The 23,463-nt window shown below is 42.2% G+C and overlaps 1 protein-coding gene across 1 annotated transcript; it reads left to right on the top strand.

The window, feature by feature from the left end:
* Positions 1-13,703: 13,703 nt before the first annotated feature.
* LOC106568750 (E3 ubiquitin-protein ligase TRIM7) lies at positions 13,704-19,151 on the top strand. The gene is made up of 11 exons (XM_014139372.2): positions 13,704-14,003; positions 14,199-14,314; positions 14,999-15,058; positions 15,186-15,275; positions 15,372-15,488; positions 16,902-17,039; positions 17,160-17,294; positions 17,386-17,437; positions 17,963-17,989; positions 18,101-18,127; positions 18,239-19,151. Exons 1-11 carry the CDS (start codon positions 13,985-13,987, stop codon positions 18,769-18,771), a joined length of 1,314 nt encoding a protein of 437 aa, XP_013994847.1. The 5' UTR covers positions 13,704-13,984; the 3' UTR covers positions 18,772-19,151.
* Positions 19,152-23,463: the final 4,312 nt, after the last annotated feature.

Raw genomic sequence — 23,463 nt, 5'->3', positions numbered from 1 at the left:
AAAAAAGTACTATCACTTTGGCACATTTTGCAGATGTAACTGGTGTATTTTCAAAGCACTAAGTACAAACTCTAAACTGATAATACATGTAATGCCCCCTATATTATGTTCAGAACTTTTTATTGTGCATTCATTGAAGTTGAACCCATGTTTCATCCCTCAGTCATTCATGCAAAATCTAATGATCAATTAGTCTTTTAAAACGATAAACTTGGATTAGCTAATACAACGTGCCATTGGAACACAGGAGTGATGGTTGCTGATAATGGGCCTCTGTACACCTATGTAGATATTCCATAAAAAATCTGCCGTTTCCAGCTACAATAGTCATTTACAACATTAACAATATCTACACTGTATTTCTGATCAATTTGATGTTATTTTAATGGACCAAAAAAATGTGCTTTTCTTTCAAAAACAAGGACGTTTCTAATTGACCCCAAACTTTTGAAATGTAGTGTATGTTTTTCATTAAATACCATGAGAGATCTTGTTTTGTCACCAATAGATCCGATAATGATAGGGTCACCGTTTAGTCATTTTTTTACTAACATTTAATCCAGAGCACAAAATACACAATACAATTTCCAAAACATAACTCTGAAGTGCTGAATAGAAGGAATAATTCAGAAAGTATTCACACTCCTTGACTTTTTCCACATTTAAATTTAGAATTTTTTGTCACTGGCCTACACACAATACTCCATAATGTCAAAGTGGAATTCTGTTTTTCAAAATGTTTACAAATTAAAAGCTGAAATGTCTTGAGTCAAGAGTGAATTCAACCCTTTTGTTATGGCAAGCCTAAATAAGTTCAGGAGTAAACATTTGCTTAACAAGTCACATAATAATGCCACAATAATAATACTGACAGACAACAAATACACCTAATACATTTGGGTCTAAGGAGATGCACAATGTAGTATTAAACATTATTTTTTAGTTTAGAACCTGTACATTCAACAATTTAGGTAGCATTGCATTTTTGCAACCGTGGGTCTCATGGAGTTTAATGTCAATGACAAGACAATCATATCAAAAGTCCTGTGAATAATGCATTGTGAAAAGCACATACTTAGATTGAAAATGTATGCATTTGGTGCATTGAACAAGTGACTTTGCGAATTTGTTTGTTGTACTTCTTAGTCAATTGAAAATGTGTTTAGCGCTTTGAAACATGAGCCATTGATGCAAGTACAGTTGAAGTCGGAAGTTTACATACACATTAGCCAAATACATTTAAACTCAGTTTCACAATTGCTGACATTTAATCCTAGTAAAAAATCCCTGTCTTAGGTCAGTTAGGATCACCACTTTATTTTAAGAATGTGAAATGTCAGAATAATAGTAGTGAGAATGATTGATTGATTGATTTCAGCTTTTATATCATTCATCACATTCCCAGTGGGTCAGAAGTTTACATACACTCAATTAGTATTTGGTAGCATTGCCTTTACATTTTTTAACTTGGGTCAAATGTTTCGGGTAGCTTTCCACAAGCTTACCACAATAATTTGGGTGAAGTTTGGCCCATTCCTCCTGACAGAGCTGGTGTAACTGAGTCAGGTTTGTAGGCCTCCTTGCTCGGACACGCTTTTTCAATTCTGCCCATACATTTTCTATAGGATGAGGTCAGGGCTTTGTGATGGCCACTCCAATACCTTGACTTTGTTGTCCTTAAGCCATTTTGCCACAACTTTGTAAGTATGCTTGGGGTCATTGTCCATTTGGAAGACCCACTTGAGACCAAGCTTTAACTTCCTGACTGATGTCTTGAGATGTTGCTTCAATATATCCACATCATTTTCCTCCTCATGATGCCATCTATTTTGTGAAGTGTACCAGTCCCTGCTGCTGCAAAGCACCCCCACAACATGATGCTGCCACCCCCGTGCTTCACGGTTGGGATGGTGTTCTTCAGCTTGCAAGCATCCCCCTTTTTCCTCCAAACATAACGATGGTCATTATGGCCAAACAGTTCTATTTTTGTTTCTTCAGACATTTCTCCAAAAAGTACGATCTTTGTCCCCATGTGCAGTTGCAAACCGTAGTCTGGCTTTTTTTAATGGCCATTTTGGAGCAGTGGCTTCTTCCTTGATGAGCAGCCTTTCAGGTTATGTCGATATAGGACTCGTTTTACTGTGGATATAGATACTTTTGTACCCGTTTCCTCCAGCATCTTCACAAGGTCCTTTGCTGTTGTTCTGGGATTGATTTGCACTTTTCATACCGAAGTACGTTTATCTCTAGGAGACAGAACGCGTCTCCTTCCTGAGCTGTATGACGGCTGCGTGGTCCCATGGTGTTTATACTTGCGTACTATTGTTTGTACAGATGAACGTGGTACCTTCAGGCATTTGGAAATTGCTCCCAAAGATGAACCAGACTTGGAGGTCTACAATTTTTTTTCTGAGGTCTTGGCTGATTTCTTTTGATTTCCCCATGATGTCAAGCAAAGAGGCACTGAGTTTGAAGGTAGGCATTGAAATACATCCACAGGTACACCTCCAATTGACTCAAATTATGTCAATTAGCCTATCAGAAGCTTCTAAATCCATGACATAATTTTCTGGAATTTTCTTAGATGTTTAAAGGCAGTCAACTTAGTGTATGTAAACTTCTGACCCACTGGAATTGTGATAGTGAATTATAAGTGAAATAATCTGTCTGTAAACAATTGTTTGAAAAATTACTTGTGTCATGCAGTGTGGATGTCCTAACCGACTTGCCAAAACTATAGTTTATTAACAAGAAATTTGTTGAGTGGTTGAAAAATGAGTTTTAATGACTCCAACCTAAGTGTATGTAAACTTCCAACTTCAACCGTATCTAAGTATTTGATTTTAAAGTGCAATATTCACATTACTTTTGGTATGATTTTCTTGTCATTTGTTACCCATACATTCAACTTTCACTTAATCAAATTGCTTTAAAATGATAACTACTGAACCAAAATGATGTATTGCCTAGTTAACGTATATAGTTTAATAAGTGCTGAAGACTGTAGTCTCTTTTTTATATCATAAACCTATCAATTGCCATCAATTTATAAAACTCAAAACAGGTAACACTTGTGACACAGTAAGTCTTATATTCAAATACTTTTATTGTGCATTCGATTTGTTTGGAGACATCTTTCACAACACAATCATTAATCCAAAACACAACATGATATCTTCTCAATATAGTCGTTTTAACCTTTCTGGGAAGGGGGTTCCGCTAGCGGAACACCTGGCCTACAGCCAGTGAAATTGCAAGGCGCCAAATTCAAACAGAAATCTCAATTAAAATTCCTCAAAACATACAGTATTATACACCATTTTAAAGATAAACTTCTCATTAATCCAACCACAGTGTCCAATTTCAAGAAGGCTTTACGGTGAAAGCACACCATGCGATTATGTTAGGTCAGCGCCTAGCCACAAAAACCATACAGCCATTTTCCAAAGAAGGAGAGGTGTCACAAAAGTCAGAAATAGCGTTAACATTAATCACTAACCTTTGATGATCTTTATCTGGTGGCACTCCCAGGACTCCATGTTAGACATCAAATGTTTGTTTTGTTCGATAAAGTTAATCTTTATGTCCAAAAACCTCACTTGAAATTGGCGTGTTATGTTCAGAAATGCATTGTCTCTAACAAACATCCGATGAAAATGCAGAGAGCCACATCAAATTACAGAAATACTCATCATAAACATTGATATAAGATACAAGTGTTATACATACGATTAAGGATACACTTCTTGTTAATCCAGCCACTGTGTCCGATTTCAAAAAGGCTTTACGGTGAAAGCACAGCATGCGATTATGTTAGGTCAGCGCCTAGCCACAAAAAACATTTTCCAAAGGAGAGGTGTCAAAAAAGTCAGAAATAGCATTAAAATGAATAATTTACCTTTGATGATCTTCATCTGATGGCACTCCCAGGTTTCCATGTTTGACAAATGTTCATTTTGTTTGATAAAGTTCATCTTTATGTCCAAATACCTCCTTTTTGTAATCCAGTAATCCAAATGCACAAAGCGCAAAGTCAAAAAAGTTCCATTTGAGTTCGTAGAAACATGTCAAACGATGTTTCTAATCAATCCTTAGGGTGTTTTTATCATAAATATTCAATAATGTTTCAACCGGACAATACTGTTTTCATTAGAAAGGAAAGGGAACGGAGCTCGGGCTCACAGCCACATGCGTGATGAAAACTAAAGGCTTTCACCTGGGCTATCTGCTTAGAGTGCTCTTATTCACTACACCTATCACAATAGAAGCCTGAAACAGCTTCTAAAGACTTGACATCTAGTGGAAGCCATAGGAAGTGCAATCTGACCCCACAGACACTGGATATTCGATAGGCATTCACTTAAACTACAAACCTCAGAATTCCCACTTCCTTGTTGGATTTTTCTCAGGTTTTCGCCTGCCATATGAGTTCTGTTATACACAGACATTACTTTAACAGTTTTGGAAACTTTAGTGTTTTCTATCCAAATCTACTAATTATATGCATATTCTAGCTTCTGGGCCTGAGTAACAGGCAGTTTACTCTGGGCACACTTTCATCCAAACTTCCCAATGCTGCCCTCTATCCCTAAAGAGTTTTAACAACCAGCAAATCCAATTGCAAAAAATGCTAGATACATGTTTAAAAATTGCATTTGGGAAGTATTATGCCACAGTGCTGTAAATTACAGTACATTACAATGTTTTTACATTAGGCAATACACAATTTCCATCCCATGTGTGATCAAAGGTGTAATCATTGAAGACATATTTTACAATCACTGATGCAAAAAATACATGTATTGTTCAGATACAATTACAACATAGGTGTACTGTAATCAAATGATCACCGCCCTTGTTCGGGCGGTGATCGGCGGTCGACGTCGCCGACTTTCTAGCCATCGCCGATCCACTTTTATTTTTCCATTTGTTTTGTCTTTGTTTTACACACCTGGTTTCAATTCCCCAATTACTTGTTCATTATTTAACCCTCTGTTCACCCATGGTTTTTTGTGTTTGTTTGTTTGTATACGGTCCATATTGTGGGCTAGTTTGTGTTGTATTTATTGATTCCTTGAGTAAATTACGTTCCTTACTCATATCTGCTGTCCTGCGCCTGACTCCTCCACACCAGCTACACAGGCCGATTACAGAATCCCTCACCCAAATGAATGGAGTCAGCAGGAGCAGACGCCTTCCCTGTGGCGGTAGAAGAGCGCGTCCAGCAGCACGCGACCATGTTGCAACGTCTGGGCACCGCCATGGATCGCGTGCTGCAGACAATGGATTGTTGGGAGAGAGGAGGATTTCCAGCGCCTCCACCAGCCCCACTACCGTCGACCCCACTGTCCACCCCTCCTTCACCCAGTCCCAGCGGGATTCGGCTCGCGCTCCCAAGGGAGTATGATGGGACGGCTGCCGGATGCCAGGGATTCCTACTACAGCTGGAGCTCTACCTGGCGACCATCCACCCGGCTCCTTCGGGACGTGAGAGCGTGTCCACCCACGTCTCTTGCTTCTCAGGCAAAGCCCTGGAGTCAGTCATATAGTCCATTAAGTTACTTACTCAATGGGAAAAGTTGCATTTCCCCTTGGACACGATATTGTGGATGTCGCGTGAGATGGATGTGATTTTGATGCGGTAGGCTGTCCTCGATTGACTTGTGAAAGCCGGTTCCTGTCATGCATCCATATTGCGTTTATAGAGAAAAATAAGGACTTGCAGGTGTAAGTCGATCCAAACATTGTTAGCACATAAAATGCAAGTTTGATGTCTGGAATTCAATAAGCTCAGTTTGAATTGCAACCTCATCCAGCTAGGGTATCGTTTTCTTAGCAAGGGAGGAGAATTCTCCACCTAGGCGGACTGTGAGAGGATCATGTACAAAGTCAATGATATCATTGGGCATGCTGAAGTCTTCAAATCTGATGGAGAAGTTGTCCCTCGGCTGCTTGATGAAATCTTCCATCTGCTCTGTGACAATACTGCGGCCTGGTCCCTCTGGGTTAAATGCAGAAGACACATTTCATTTGAATACATTCAATTGGACAACTGACTAGGTATCCCCCTTTCCGCCTGTCATTTCTTCAGTGTGCTGAAGTGTAGTAGCCTTCCAGATGACAAGTCCAAATCAAACAACTCAAGCTTCCTAGTAAAGGTCTTAAGTTTTTCCACCATGTCCACAAATGTTTACCCACTTCCTTGTAACTGGAGATTTAACCCGTTTATGTGACAGAATATCTCAGCCAAAAAAAGCTGTGTGTAGCTTGCAGTTAACGCTTCAAGGTTTCTGCGTCGGGCCTATGTTTGGGGAGGGAAATCCACTTTGAAAGTTCCATGCTTAGATTCATAATGACGTCTGAGATTGAATTGTTTGAAAACCGCAACATTTTCATTGCAAATAAGACACTGCCTTGGCACTGGGAAAAGATGGTAAGATGAACGCATATCTCTGTACATTCTTCCCTGACACTTTGATTTTCATTATCCACCTTACTTTTGATGCTTTTTAAGAGCATCATTTTATCTTGCTATCAAGCTAATTGTTCTGAACGAATGTTTACATTAATAAAAGTAGTGTAGGCTAAATAGACCTGTTTTCCCCAGACCAATCAACGAATAGCATCTGGTAAGACCCAGATGCAGACCGTTTCGAAGTAACAATGTTCATTACAGCAACAGGGGCAAAGGTACAGGATTGCATGCAGACTCAGGGTCAGGTCAAGCAGAGGTTGGTATTCCAGAGGTGGGGCAAAGGTACAGGACAACAGGCAGGCAGGCTCAGGGTCAGAGGCAGGCAGAGTAGTCAGACGAGTGGGTACAGGGTCAGGACAGGCAAGGGTCAAAAACCAGGAGGACAAGAAAAGAGAGACTGTGGAAAATCAGGAACTGACAAAAACGCTGGTTGGCTTGACAAACAAGGCCACCAAAAGCGCTGTCGCACAAAGGCCAGGGTTCGACGGGGCCCGGGTAGCAGGCGAGCCTGGAAGAGTGGGCCCGGGTCAGGAACAAACATCCTGTTATCAGAGCCCCCCCCCGGGGTTTGGCTGGGAACGCTGCGCCTCACGGAGCTGCTTCCCTATTCCCCAGCTGAGTGCCGTCGCCAGGCATGAAGTGGGAAGGATGGTCTCGGGTTCCGGGGTAGTAGTCGTGGGGCTATAGCGGCAGGACAGTGCATCCGGCTTGACATTCTTGGATCCCGGCCGGTATGAGGGGGAGAAATTGAACCGTGTGAACAGCAGGGCCCATCTGGCTTGCCTGGAGTTGAGGCGCTTGGCGGTGCGGAGATACTCCAGGTTCTTGTGGTCAGTCCACACGATGAACGGATGTTCCGGCCCCCTTCATGCAGTGCCTCCATTCCGCCGAAGCCATCTTTACAGCAAGAAGCTCGCGATTCCCCACATCGTAATTCCTTTCCGTGGCGTTGAGGCGATGGGAGAAGGCGCAGGGAAGTAGCTTGAGATCAAGGGCAGAACGCTGGGACAGGACAACCCCCACTCCAACATCCGAAGCATCGGCTTCCACCACAAACTAACAAGATCGGTCAGGATGAACCAGGATGGGAGCTGTGGTGAAGCGATGTTTGAGGTCCTGGAACACCCGGTCAGCAGCTGGAGACCACGTGAACAGAACTTTGGGCAAGGTGAGTGCTGACAGGGGGGGAAGCCAGGGTGCTGTAACCCCGGATAAAGCGGCGATAGAAGTTGGCGAACCCCAGGAAACATTGCAGCTGAACCCTGGACGTAGGCTGAGGCCAATCCATCACTGCTCTCACCTTCCCGGGATCCATCTGGACACTCCCAGCAGAGATTATGTAACCCAGAAAGGGGATGGTTTGAGTGATGGAACTCTCACTTCTCCACCTTCACAAACAGCTGGTTCTCCAGAAGGCATTGAAGGACCTGCCGGACGTTGAGCACGTGTTCTTGAGGGGAGCGGGAGAAGATGAGGATGTCATCAATGTAGACGAAGACGAACTGGTTCAATATGTCATGGAGGACATCATTCACCAGAGCCTGGAACACAGCAGGGGCATTGGTGAGGCCAAAGGGCATGACCAGATACTCGTAGTGGCCACTGGCTGTGTTGAAGGTGGTCTTCCACACATCCCCCTCTTGTATCCGCACCAGGTGGTAGGCATTCCGTAAATCCAGCTTGGAAAACAGTGGCCCCCTGGAGTGGCTCGAAGGCCAAGTAGATTAGTGGTAGCGGGTAACGGTCCTTAATTGAGTCCCTGGGAGTCAATGCACGGGTGGGAGAGGAAGAGGAACGGATAAATCCAGCAGCTAGGGAGTCCCCATTGCCTTGGTCTCCGTTCCCGACAAAGACGTCCCCAGGGTGGCATGGTGCTATGGAGAAGGTCAATCCCGCAGACATAGGGTCGGTGCAGCGGAAGCGACGTGGCTTGGGCCTTGCTGAACACCTCCCGGAGGTCCTGGTACTCCGCGGGAATGGTGGAGAGGTCCTGGGCACCTTCCGAGCCCCCAGGAAGACGTCCCGGGCAGGTTGTGCTGACTTCAGGTAATGGGCATGGCAGAACGGGCTTCAGCCCATGATGGAACCAGGAGACCAGTTAATGAGAGGATTGTTGTTGGAGCCAGGAGAATCCCAATAACATGGGAACCACAGGGGACTTGATGAGCAGGAACTGGATAGCCTTGTTGTGGTTCCCCGACACCCGTAGGTTGATGGGAGTGGTGTTGTGGGTGACTCAGCCTATAGAGCACCCGTCCAGCACTCTAACCTCCATGGGAATGGAAAGTGGCTGAATGGGGATGTTCAGCTCGGATGCCAGGGTAGCATCCAAAAAGCTCTCGTCGGCCCCAGAGTCAATGAGAACCCGGAGAGATTTGGACTGGTCTCCTCACAGCAGAATGGCATGAAAAGGGGTGCGAGCAGGGGAAGCAGGAACATAGTCCATATGGCCCACCAGAGTACTTGCTCCTACCGGTGAGCCTGGTTTCTTTAAAGAACAAGAGGACACGAAATGACCAAGTCCCACAATACAGACAACTCTGTGTCAATCCTGTATTGCCGTTCTGCTGGCGACAGCCCAGCTCTGCCTATTGGCATAGGCTCAGGAAGTGGTGACTCTGCCGTCTTTGGCAGCCCTCGGGACAGGTCGGGAAGGCTCGGGTTCTCTCGGCAACGAGACCGTCGGGAGCTTCCGGGATGACTCGGAGGCAAGGTGGGATCCCTGGGCGTGCGAGTGTAATCCAAATTCCTCTCCCTCCGTCATTCCCATAATCGCCCATCGATACGGATGTTGAAAGCGATGAGGGAATCGAGCTCCGTAGGTAACTCCCAAGCTGCAATCTCGTCCTTGACCTCCTCCGAGACACCGTGCAGGAACATATTGAACAGTGCCTCTTGATTCCAAGCACTCCACCACTGCCAAGCACTCCACCGCATAATCATTTACACTGCGGGAGTCCTGCCGAAGCTGGATTAGCTTCCGGATGGCCTCTCGTCCAGAGAACGGGGCATCAAAGACCTTCCTCACTTCTCCCACGAAGCCCTCCAAACTAGCGCACATGGCCGGCTGGTGTTCCCACAGGGCAGTAGCCCAGGTTCGGTTTTAGAACATTGATAACTTAATTCACGTAACAGTTATTCAATGCGTTTCTATGGGCTATAGTAGTAAAGGACAAATTCAATATTTTGAGAAAAAATAAATTGATTATACCTAAAGGGGCTCTAAAATTCAAAATCAGATAGCTAACTGATCAATGGTATGACTACCTTGAAACAATTCCATGTCAGTTTAGTATAGAATGCTTCAAATCCTTTATACTGTAGCATACATGTTTTGTGTTATGTGTCTTTTATGTACCATTCATCACCACACATGAAGTTCCTGCCAAGGAAATACAAGTTATTTGAATTGAAACTATAAAACCATCAGCTTACAGTGTGTCTCAATGACATTCATATATTCTTTTACTTTAATTTTCAATCCAAGTATTTCAGCAGTGCATTGTAAACTACACCATCATTTCAAATGGTAGCACATCAAATCAAATTTGATTTGTCACAGGCACCGAATTCAACAGGTGTGTAGACCTTAGAGTGAAATACTTACAAGCTGTCACGATCGCTATCTTCGAACTCCGATCATAAATAAACCAAGGCGCAGCGTGCATGGAATTCCACATCTTTTTTTAATGAAAATGAAACTCACCAAAACAGGAAAACGTGACATTCTGGGGCTGCTCAAAGGCAGCTACACAAAAACAAGATCCCACAACTAAAGGTGAAAAAAATAAAAAAGGACTGCCTAAGTATGATTCCTAATCAGAGACAACGATAGCCAGCTGCCTCTGATTAGGAACCATACTCGGCTCAACACAAAGAAATAGACAAACTAGATTGCACACCCCACATCACACCCTGACCTAACCAAACTAGAGGAAAATAAACGTCTCTCTAAGGTCAGGGCGTGACACAAGCCCTTAACCAATCATGCAGTTTTAAGAAAAAAAGTGTTTAGAAAGTATTTACTAATATAAACTGAAGTCAAAAATAAATAAATAAAATAAATAAAAAATAAAATAGAGAAATAGAAAACAACAAATAATTAAGGAGCAACAATAAAATAGCAGTAGCGAGGCTATATACAGGGGATGCCGGTACAGAGTCAATGTGTGGGGTCACAGGTTAGTTGAGGTAATTGAGGTAATATGTACATGTAGGTAGAGGTAAAGTGACTATGCATGGAAAATAAACAGAGTAGCAGCAGCGTACAAATGGCGGCGGGGGGGACAATGCAAATAGTCCGGGGAGCCATTTGATTAGCTGTTCCGGAGTCTTATGGCTTGGGGGTAGAAACTGTTAAGAAGCCTTTTGGACCTAGACTTGGGGCTCCGGAACCGCTTGCCGTGCGGTAGCAGTGAAAACAGTCTATGACTAGGGTGGCTGGAGTCTTTGGCAATTTTTTGGGCCTTCCTCTATAGAGGTCCTGGATGGCAGGAAGCTTGGCCCCAGTGATGTACTGGGCTATACACACTACCCTCTGTAGTGCCTTGCAGTCGTAGGCAATAGAATGACTCTTTCCACTTTGCCCTACTATACTGAAGCAATCAGCCCTATATGATTTTGTTTAACCTTCCAATAGATACATTTTTACGGCAGAAATATAGAAATGCTAAACAGTTCTCAAACTGTTTATGTAAATTAGGCACTAAGTTATCCATTTTGAGCAGTATGATTAATGTGCAGTATGCAAATTGAAATAGCGATTTTGTGCGGCGAACAACTAACTTTGTGAATTTGTTTGTTGTGCTCAGTCAATTGAACATTTGCTTTTGCAAGAGTTGTGAAACATGAGACATTTGCAGTCAGAACATTTGCAGTGGAGCCCATATCCTGCCATTCTGCAACCCACATCCCTGTTCTGAACAATCAACATATCTTTATCTTTCACTTCATCAGGAGGAGGAAACACCTGGAATAGCTCCCATCATGGAACCTAAAATAACATTCAATTATAGACCATAATTAGTAATTGAATTGTAATAATCTGGTATCTAGTACTATTGTTGCAAAAGTTTTTTTTTACCGTATGTGCTGAATTACTAAAGTAAGAGGAAGTTGAAAAAATTCACAATTTCACCATTTGACACTTGGTGAAATGCAGAAGTAACAGGAATTTAAACATTTTTAAAGTTCAAGAATGGATGTAGGTAATTGCAGATGGCTCCTTTAACATATTGGGATATTTGTCATTTGTCCCAAGTGATTCTGTTGCAATTTGTCTGTTTTTCCACATTAAAACTTGGAGATGGAACTCTGTGATGTGTATTGTTTTGGTATAACTGTCATCATCATTGCTTAAATGGCAAATCTGAGAAAGTACAGATGTGCAACCGTAAAAATACTCATTTCTGATATTCTGAGAATATGGCAACAGTGTTCTGGGTATGTTTCTATCAGAAGCAACACTACCACCTGGGCCATGTTTTGGCAATAAATGAGGAACGTTCCAGATAGAAATGCAATGACTAGAACTGATGTGATTCCTTATCAGAGACACATTTGCTCTACATGATATATGAGGTGTGGATTTCAAAAAGAAGATAGAGAGTTCTCTTTGAGATGCTCAGCTATCTAGAATTCTACCAATTCCCACCTTTCAATGAGAAACACATTTTAATTAGATCATATACTGTACCTGTATTGTAACTGTTGCCAAATAATTACATTAACATATAATGAAAAGAATGTGAAAGTAAGGTGAGTCTTCTAGCGGGTCTCGAACCCAGACCACCAGAGCCAATGATGAACACCTGGCATCCAAAAATAAAAGGGATATCTCTAGGGCATGTGCTTATTGGGCCAGTACAGTTAGGCCTTGTCCAGAAGAAACCCTAACCCCTCCTCCCTAGGCACTTGGATCTGAAACAACTTGGTAGGATGGATGCACTTTGATGGGGAGGGGGGCACAAATGTTTTTGCCACGTTCCCATGAAACGTGCCTAGAACATTCATGTCTTATGTTCTTTGAACATGGCAACGATATATTGTGTATGTTTGGTGGGATGTTGACGGAATATTCTCCTAACCCTCAGAAAAATGATCACATGAATCTTCTTGCAACGTTCCCATGAAACGTGTCTAGAACATTAATATCTTAAGTTCTGAGGACATGGTAACCAAGTTCTATTTGACATTAAGGCCTAAATTCAATCAGATCAAGCATTAACCGCGATAGTGGACACCCGCATAGGAGATTTTGGGGCGATGTCAGAGGTGGAACTGCGTTGGAGCCGTCAAATCGCTGAGCAGTTTGTCTTGCGATCATTGTCACGAAGCCACATCCGCCCCACTCGGGTTAGAAGTTGAGAAAGTGTAGGCTATATAGAAATAATTATGCTCAAATTAAAAAAATCATTAAATAAAATAATGAGGATTTCTATCATCCTAATCGAGGTGTAGATTACGTCTCACATTCCAGTCTTCCAACTTGTTAACAAGGCTGCATCTGTGCAGCCAATGGCAATATCTGCTTTAGGTATAATGCCAGAAGCCACTTGTGGATTTGACAGCTCTAATGCAGTTCCACCTCCGATACTCCCAAAACAACCGCTATGCGCATGTTGGCCACAGCGGATCTGATTAAATTGAGCCCTAAGGGAATGATCTCTTGGAAACAAATTGTGCATGTCAAGTTATAGTCAAAATGTTTTATTTTTATTTAACTAGGCAAGTCAGTTAAGAACAAATTCTTATTTAGAATGACGGCCTACCCCGGTCAAACCCGGACCACGCTAGGCCGATTGTGCGCCGCCCAATCACGGCCGGATGTGAAACAGCCTGGATTCAAACCAGGATGTCTGTAGTGACGCCTCAAGCACCGAGATGCAGTGCCTTAGACTGCATCTGTGCACTTTTTTTTTGCGTAGAGCTTCCTACTGGTTGATTGTGATACTTTCCAAGTGGGAAACTCGGAGCTCATCTTTCTACAACGAGTTTGCAAGTTGGATATTTCCGAGTTGTCTTGAACGCAGCATTTGTTGTGATACTGTTTCCCCCTTATGACAATGACTGGGCTGCTCCTCACAGGTCTAAATTATAAACTGTCTACTTTTTATTCTTCACTGTGTATGAGTTTATTCTGACCTCTAGATGGCATGATTTCTCATTTTATATTTGGGTTCTCATAGCAACCTAACTTTTTGAGACAAATCCATGTTTTAGTTGTACAATATTGTACTCGTTTTTAGGTTGTTTTATACTGTAGTGACAGTAATTGGAATAAAGCTGCATTACTGTGTTCCATTTCACTTTCTGTTTATTCATTTAAAAAAATAACATTGTTTGAATTGAACCAGTGGGTGCTAGTGGGTGGAGATTCGGGAGACTGTAAACAAACCATCGTCAAAACAAGTTCTTAATTCTGTGGATGGCGGTGAACAACAGGACTCCTGAAAATTATTCCGCATTCTGTACTCTCACTGGGTTTTAAAGCACTATTATAGGAAAAAGATGGCTTTACAGACAGATTGTAAGTTGATATTTTTTACATTTACATAAACAATAACAGCTGTTATATGCGTTTTCTGAAGTGTTATTATACTAGCTATTTAAGCTACTAGAAGTAGACCAACAAAGAGGGCAAAGTGCATCTTTTGAAGATATTTATCACAAAAACTTTTTTTTCTTCACCTGACTCACAGCTCTTTGTTATTAATTGTTGCAGCGATACTGAGAGTTGGTGGCAGTTGTGGCAGCATTGGAAGAATTTGCAATAAAGAGAACAATCACAGAACCTGTTGTTCACAACCTTTCAACAAACCATTAATGAGCTTACACAAGGTAAGATAGTCAAATGTTTAGAGAATGTAATTATTTTGTCGAAATTCCCCTTGAAGTGGGTTGTATTTTAGTTTTAACTGCCAATGCATGCACTGTGTATCTCAGTGGAACACGCATTCCTTCTCAGCTCAGGGTGTAGCGTTTACAGCCAAGATTTGATATGCTTTAGATGCTTAGACAAGTTCTCACCCTGTCATTATGTGCTGTGTAGTTTCTGGTAAACAACTCCTAACAGAAACGGGTAAGGAAGTTTCAGTTTCAGTTTTGATCAAACAGACAAATATATGCTGTACCTTTCTTGACACGGTTCACTTAAACCAATGTTTCAGTCATGGAATGTCTCAACTGACGGAACAGGAACCCCAACACTGGTTTAAATTAACCTTAATATATTGTGAAGGAGCTCCATTATGCAGAATGTTCTTTTTTTCTTCTTCTATTAGTCAGGACTCAGATTATTCCTTCAGGTATCTGGACAGCATTCCACAGTCCAACAATTATTTTCTGAAACAATCTTAAGTAGTAAAACAGGTTATAGGCAAGGCAAGATACAGGTAACCTGTTCTCGACAGGAATGTATTGTGATCAAACCAGTCTTTTCAATGCCAGTAGTCTTTTGACTTCACTTTCACTCTCAAACCAGCAACAGTCATTGTAATGTCCATACTTTGTTCTATTCAACAGTTAGCACAGGGGAAGAAAAGCCTCAAGCGTAAAGTACTTAAGTTGTTGGCACAAATAAAGGTAAGGTGAATTAAATACATAGTATGTCTACTGCTTAGACAAAGTAGACATGCCACAGCAGTATCACAATGATGTGGAGTAGACAGCAGCAGAATCCTTTCAGCCCTCAATTTGTTGTCTCTCTTAGGGAACGACCAAAGAGAAAGAAGATTTCACCTTTGATGAGTCTAAATGTATCATCAGAGAGCTTGCTGCTGAACTGAGCAAGGTAGTTCAGGTACGTCAGTCTGTATAGAGAAAAGAAGGTATGTGATCATATGTTCTCTTACATGGCCATGAGTCATAATCAGTTGTCCTGTACCATTCCTCACAGATCAGCAACACCTCCCTTCTGACCAGAGTGAATGAGGATGGATCTTGTCAAGAGGAGCGTCAAGACTTTATACTGCAGTGGGCTGAGGAACTGAAACACTCATCGCAGACACAACAGGTAAATAACACATACACCATGGGACAGTTGCCACGGACTCATATTAAGCTTAGTCCTAGACTAAAAATAATTTGGGATGTTGATCCAGGACTAAGCTTATTCTCTGTCCGGGAAACTGCCCCCATATGTTGGAGATTCACCTGGCGCTGGTTCAAACACAACACTACAAGCAGTATAAGTACATGTCATGTGCATACAGTGTTGGCAGCCAGTTCGTCTGGATGAAGTAACATACAGTGTTGGCAGCCAGTTCGTCTGGATGAAGTAACATACAGTGTTGGCAGCCAGTTCGTCTGGATGAAGTAACATACAGTGTTGGCAGCCAGTTGCTCTGGATGAAGTAACATACAGTGTTGGCAGCCAGTTCGTCTGGATGAAGTAACATACAGTGTTGTCAGCCAGTTGCTCTGGATGAAGTAACATACAGTGTTGTCAGCCAGTTGCTCTGGATGAAGTAACATACAGTATTGACAGCCAGTCGCTCTGGATGAAGTAACATACAGTGAGCTCCAGAAGTATTGGGATGGTGAACCATTTGTTATTGTTTTGGGTCTGTACTCCAGCACTTTGGATTTGAAATGATACAATGACTACCATGATTACATATGGTCCTGAATGAATAGTGAATAATGATGATTGAGAAAGTTACAGATGCACAAATATCATACTCCCAAGACATGCTAACCTCTCACCATTACAATAACAGCGGAGGTTAATGTTTTTTTTTGGGGGGGGGGGGTATGATATTTGTGCGTCTAACTTTCTCACTCATCATTATTCACGATTCATTCAGGATTATCTGTAATCCTGGTAGCATCCACATGAATGTAGATGTGTTTAGAAACATATTCTATTCTTATTTACAATAAAAGTGACTCCAAAATGACACAATACATTATTGACCATTCATTTCTATTGGGCACAAAGTAATATGAAACACAACCAAATCAAACAGCAAATGCATCCAACAAGTTTGTAGAGTCATAAGGTTGATGTAATCATTGCGTGCTGGGAATATGGGACCAAATACTAAACTTTTGACTACTTTAATACACATATAAGTGAATTTGTCCCAATACTTTTGGTCCCCTAAAATGGGGGGACTATGTACAAAAATATCTAAACGGTTCACCCGATATGGATGAAAATACCCTCAAATTAAAGCTGACAGTCTGCACTTTAACCTCCATAGTCATTATATCATTTAAAATCCAAAGTGCTGGAGTACAGAGCCGAAACAACAACAAAATTGTCACTGTCCCAACACTTTTGGAGCTCACTGTATGATTTACTGTTGAGAAATGCGAACAGCTCTCTGTAAATCATACAGTGAGCTCCAAAAGTATTGGGACAGTGATTGTAATAAATTGGGACAGAGGATTGTAATAAACCACCTGTTTTGCTGTTTACCAGACACCAGCAGGGGAAATCACAAGACACAGGAGGAGTGATGACCCTCCAGATCAACAGAAACCAGACAGGGAACAGAAACTGAGGGAAGCCAGAAAAGCCCTTTCTGAGTGGGCCTGGAGACTCAAGGATATGGGACAGGTGAGAGGAAGACTTTAAAACAAAAAGAGAACCGCAAAAAAATTATCTGTAACATTACAATGATACATAATACAAGGAGATGATCCTACAATATCACCCTATGTCTCTGTGTCTCTGCAGGACTCAGTGTGTCCGGGTGAGGAGGTGTGTTCAGTACTGCAGGATCTGGAAAGACAGTGGAAGAGGGGGAAGCTTCCCAACATGCTCCCTGTCATGGACTTCCTCATTTGGAGCATACAACAGGAACAGCAGGAGGTCAGCCATAAACAGAGACTTATCGAATGTCTCTTTAAGTGACATTTAAATACGGCTGAACTGTAATATGACATAGCTGTTGTTTTCACAGGGTTCCATTGTAAAGCATTGGCTTAGAAATAGACAAAGGTCCAGAAGCAGAGGTGAGTTCTGCTACGAAAATAAATAGTTGCTATATATATGCATGCAGCGGTTTAGACATTAATGGCTGTGTGTTGTGTTATTTTGAGGGGACAGCAAATTTACACTGTTATACAAGCTGTACACTCACTACTTTACATTGTAGCAAAGTGTCATTTCTTCAGTGTTGTCACATGAAAAGATATATTCAAATATTTACAAAAATGTGAGAGGTGTACTTTTGTGAGATACTGTGTGTATATATATATATAACTTCCAGTAATGTATTGGGTAAAACACCAACGTTTCGGTATCGCTGTGCCACCTTCAGGGTGTTTTACCCAATAAATGACTGGGAGTTTATATATAGAGAACGTGCGACTCTCTTTATTTATTTTTATACCTTACAGTTTATTCGCTGTTAGTCAGCACCTCCACACAAAATAATATTCTCTTGGTGTGCTCCAGCTCATGCTTTTTATTAGGTTATTAAATAAGTCAACACAGATCGTATTAATCAGTTCATTTATCTAATATTTTTCCCTTAGTGACTCTGAATCGTGTTCCTGACTCAAGTACGTCAAATCCCACTGTTCACGTCTGCTTAAAAAAAATATATAATAATAATAATGTTTGTAGCTCTTCGTTGCTAACGTGATCCTAAATGTTGTCTGTTTTCATTACAGTTTGGAACTTGATTTTGAAAGCATCAGGTTGGTATGGTTTATTGCCAATGCAAATTTTATTCAAATAAGATAAAACCAAAATACTTGTTTCATTGTTCTGGTATGATTAACAGCTTCATTATTTCAATATCTTTGCAGTTGAGATCACTCTGGATGAAAAAACAGCCAACCCAAATCTCCTACTGTCCGCTGACAGGAAAAGAGTGAAAATGGCCACCATCATTGAAGATGTTTTCGATCCCTGGGATGGATACAGTCCTAGTTCCCACAAGTATGATGGCTGGTGGTGTGTGCTTGCAAAGGAGGGCTTTACATCTGGGAGACATTACTGGGAGGTGAGAGTCAAGGGCAAGGCAGAGTGGAGGATAGGTGTGGTTAGAGAGTCAGCACCAAGGAATGGCTTTGCAAATCTGAACACAAATGCTGGTTACTGGAACTTGCGTCTGCAGCTTGGGGAGCTCATGGCTCTAAGTGCACCAGTCATTAAACTGAACCAGTCTCCACCCTCTAGGTTAGGGGTGTTCCTAGACATAGAGGAGGGACAGGTATCTTTCTATGATGCAGAGGAAAGATGCCACATTTACACTTTTAATGTCAATTTTGATAACTTTGGAAAGATTTACCCTGTGTTTGGAACCATTGAGACAGACAGAGAGCTGGTTATTCTGTAGGGAAAATAACTTGATGCAAGCTGTCCGGCTTACTTTATGGACATCTCAGTGTATAGTTGCTGACTGTCTCAACTCACAATTCCTTGAGATTACAAAAGGTGTTTTAAAAGTCCATTTTAGGGCCCGTATTATTCACACTGTTTGTAAGCAATCGGGGGAGAACAGCCTTGGTCAGAGAGGTGACCAAGACACAATGGTCACTCTGACAGAGCTCCAGAGTACCTCTGTGGAGATGGGAGAACCTTCCAGAAGAACAACCTTCTCTGCAGCACTCCACCAATCAGGCCTTTATGGTAGAGTGGCCAGACAGAAGCCATTCCTCAGTAAAAGGCACATGACAGCCCGGAGTTTGCCAAAAGGCACCTAAAGGAATAAGACGATGAGAAACAAGATTCTCTGGTCTGATGAAAACAAGATTGAACTCTTTGGCCTGAATGCCAAGCGTCACGTCTGGAGAAAACCTGGCACCATTCCTACAGTGAAGCATGGTGGTGGTAGCATCATGCTGTGGGGATGTTTTAAAAAAATAAAACAAATATTTCACCTTTATTTAACCAGGTAGCTAGTTGAGAACAAGTCCTTTATTTAACCAGGTAGCTAGTTGAGAACAAGTCCTTTATTTAACCAGGTAGGCTAGTTGAGAACAAGTCCTTTATTTAACCAGGTAGGCTAGTTGAGAACAAGTCCTTTATTTAACCAGGTAGGCTAGTTGAGAACAAGTCCTTTATTTAACCAGGTAGGCTAGTTGAGAACAAGTTCTCATTTACAACTGCGTCCTGGCCAAGATAAAGCAAAGCAGTGCGACACATACAACAACACAGAGTTACACATGGAATAAACAAGCGTACAGTTAATAACACAATAGGGAAAAAATTTGTCTATATACAGTGTGTGCAAATGGCGTGAGGAGGTAAGGCAATAAATAGGTCATAGTAGCAAAGTAATTCCAATTTAGCAGACTAGCACTGGAGTGATAGATGAGCAGATGATGTGTGTAAGTAGTGATACTGGTGTGCAAAAGCGAAGCAAAGTAAATAAAAACAATATGGGGATGAGGTAGGTAGATTGGGTGGGCTATTTACAGATGGACAATGTACAGCTGCAGCGATCGGTTAGCTGCTCAGATAGCTGATGTTTAAAATTAGTGAGGGAAATGTAAGTCTCCAGCTTCAGCGATTTTTGCAATTCGTTCCAGTCACTGGCAGCAGAGAACTGGAAGGAAAGGCAGCCAAAGGAGGTGTTGGCTTTGGGAATGACCAGTGAGATATACCTGCTGGAGCGCGTGCAACGGGTGGGTGTTATCGTGACCAGTGAGCTGAGATAAGGTGGAGCTTTACCTAGCATAGACTTATAGATGACCTGGAGCCAGTGGGTCTGGCGACGAATATGTAGCGAGGGCCAGCCGACTAGAGCATACAGATCGCAGTGGTGGGTGGCATAAGGCGCTTTGGTAACAAAACGGATGGCACTGTGATAGACTACATCCAGTTTGCTGAGTAGAGTATTGGAAGCTATTTTGTAGATGACATTGCCGAAGTCGAGGATCGGTAGGATAGTACATTTTACTTGGGTAAGTTTGGCGGCGTGAGTGTAGCAGGCTTCGTTGCGAAATAGAAAGCCGATTCTAGATCTGATTTTGGATTGGAGATGTTTGATATGAGTCTAGAAGGAGCGTTTACAGTCTAACCAGACACCTAGGTATTGTAGTTGTCCACGTTTTCTAGGTCAAAACCGTCCAGAGTAGTGATGCTAGTTGGGCGGGTGCGGGCAGCGAACGGTTGAAAAGCATGCATTTGGTTTTGCTAGCGTTTAAGAGCAGTTGGAGGCCACAGAAGGAGTGTTGTATGGCATTGAAGCTCTTTCGAGGTTAGTTAACACAGTGTCCAAAGAAAGGCCAGATGTATACAGAATGCTGTCATCTGCGTAGAGGTGGATCAGGGAATCACCAGCAGCAAGAGCGACATCATTAGTGTCCAAACTGTTCGGACACGACATTGTTGATATATACAGAGAAAAGAGTCGGCCCGAGAACCCTGTGGTACCCCCATAGAGACTGCCAGAGGTGCGGACAACAGGCCCTCCGATTTTACACACTGAACTCTGTCTGCGAAGTAGTTGGTGAACCAGGCGAGGCAGTCATTTGAGAAACCAAGACTATTGAGTCTGCCGATAAGAATACTGTGATTGACAGAGTCGAAAGCCTTGGCCAGGTCGATGAAGACAGCTGCACAGTACTGTCTTTTATCGATGGCGGTTATGATATCGTTTAGTACCTTGAGCGTGGCTGAGGTGCACCCGTGACCAGCTCGGAAACCGGATTGCACAGCAGAGAAGGTACGGTGGGATTCGAAATGGTCAGTGATCTGTTTGTTAACTTGGCTTTCAAAGACTTTAGAAAGGCAGGGCAGGATGGATATAGGTCTGCAACAGTTTGGGTCTAGAGTGTCACCCCCTTTGAAGGGGGATGACTGCGGCAGCTTTCCAATCTTTAGGGACCTCGGACGAAACGAAAGAGAGGTTGAACAGACTGGTAATAGGGGTTGCAACAATGGCGGCGGATAATTTTAGAACGAGAGGGTCCAGATTGTCTAGCTCAGCTGATTTGTACGGCTCCAGGTTTTGCAGCTCTTTCAGAACATCTGCGATCTGGATTTGGGTGAAGGAGAAGCTGGGGTGGCTCGGGCAAGTAGCTGCGAGCTGTTGGCCGGGGTTGGGGTAGCCAGGAGGAAAGCATGGCCAGCTGTAGAGAAATTCTTATTGAAATTTTCGATTATCATGGATTTATCGGTGGTGACCGGGTCGCCTAGCCTCAGTGCAGTGGGCAGCTGGGAGGAGGTGCTCTTGTTCTCCATGGACTTTACAGTGTCCCAAAACTTTTGGGAGTTAGAGCTACAGGATGCAAATTTCTGTTTTAAAAAGCTAGCCTTTGCTTTCCTGACTTCCCTGAACAGTTGCATATCGCGGGGACTATTCGATGCTATTGCAGTCCGCCACAGGATGTTTTTGTGCTGGTCAAGGGCAGTCAGGTCTAGGAGTGAACCAAGGGCTATATCTGTTCTTAGTTCTACATTTTTTGAAAGGGGCATGCTTATTGAAGATGGTGAGGAAATTACAACACTGAGAGACTTATTTCTGGAGAGATTCATTTTTAAAAGTGGAAGCTCGAACTGTTTGGGCATAGACCTGGAAAGTATGACAGAACTTTGCAAGCTATCTCTGCAGTAGATTGCAACTCCTCCCCCTTTGGCAGTTCTATCTTGACGGAAAAGGTTGTAGTTGGGTATGGAAATCTCAGTATTTTTGGTGGCCTTCCTAAGCCAGGATTTCGACACGGCAAGGACATCAGGGTTGGCGGAGTGTGCTAAAGCAGTGAGTAAAACAAACTTAGGGAGGAGGCTTCTGATGTTAACATGCATGAAACCAAGGCTTTTTCGATTACATAAGTCAACAAATGAGAGTGCCTGGGGACACGCAGGGTGACACACCTGGGTTAGCCTCCACATCACCCGAGGAACAGAGGAGGAGTAGGATGAGGGTACGGCTAAAGGCTAGCAAAACTGGTCGTCTAGTGCGTTGGGGACAGAGAATAAAAGGAGCAGATTTCTGGGCGTGGTAGAATAGATTCAGGGCATAATGTGCAGACAGGGGTATGGTGGGGTGCGGGTACAGTGGAGGTAAGCCCAGGCACTGAGTGATGATAAAAGAGGTTGCATCTCTGGACACGCTGGTTAAACTGGGTGAGGTCACCGTGTGTATTTCAGAGGTAGGGACTGGGAGACGAGCCAGGATCGAGGGAAAGATGAACGGAGCAAAGTACATAGAGATCCTTGATAAAAACCTGTTTCAGGGTGGCTACTTTGAAGAATCTCAAATATAAAATGTATTTTGATTTGTTTAAGCCTTTTTTTGGTTACTACATAATTCCATATGTGTTATTTCATAGTTTTGATGTCTTCACTATTATTCTACAATGTAGAAAATAGTACAAATAAATAAACCCCTTAAATAAGTAGGTGTGTCCAAACCTATGACTGGTACTGTATGTAAATATGATATTTCATTTTTTTTTTTTTATACATTTAAAAAAAAGCACTGTATATGAATGCTGCTGCCTCTTTAAATCTATGATGATTCTACAAGTGATGTGCTTTATTTTAATGGTTTTCTTTTATAATTTCTACACATATTAATGAAGTATGGAATCAATGTATATAAAAAAAAACGTATTTCTTGAAATATACATTTGTTTGCTGATTTACTCATATAGAATAAAGAAGGCGATGAGCTTAATGGTAAAATAATTGACAAAACATTTTTTGGGGAACTACAATGTTTAATATGTAACTACTCTTTACCTAGAGAAAGAGTGACCATAAGTACAGACATCTCACGGTAGAGTAAGGCCCTTTTGTACACCATCGGAGAGTAACAGTTTGTTTACTATTTTCTCACAGTTGACAGGAAACCACAGAAACTATACTCATGAGGAAAACCATTTACTGCTGCTTTCACATCAGGGAGAGGAATTATGCTATTGCTTGAGTCCACATGATTGTTCACCTCAAGGAGCTGTTAGTACGCAATATCTAGAAATCTTGTTGAGACATTAGTAGCTGTTAATGCAGCATAAAAACAACAGTGTATAGCCTACACTCTGATTATTAATTTTTTATTTAACCAGGTAGACCAGTT

Source organism: Salmo salar, chromosome ssa14 (assembly GCF_905237065.1).
Source record: "Salmo salar chromosome ssa14, Ssal_v3.1, whole genome shotgun sequence".
Taxonomy (NCBI): Eukaryota; Metazoa; Chordata; class Actinopteri; order Salmoniformes; family Salmonidae; genus Salmo; species Salmo salar.
Note: the sequence above shows the minus strand (reverse complement) of the source record. Positions and strands in the feature narration are given on the sequence as shown.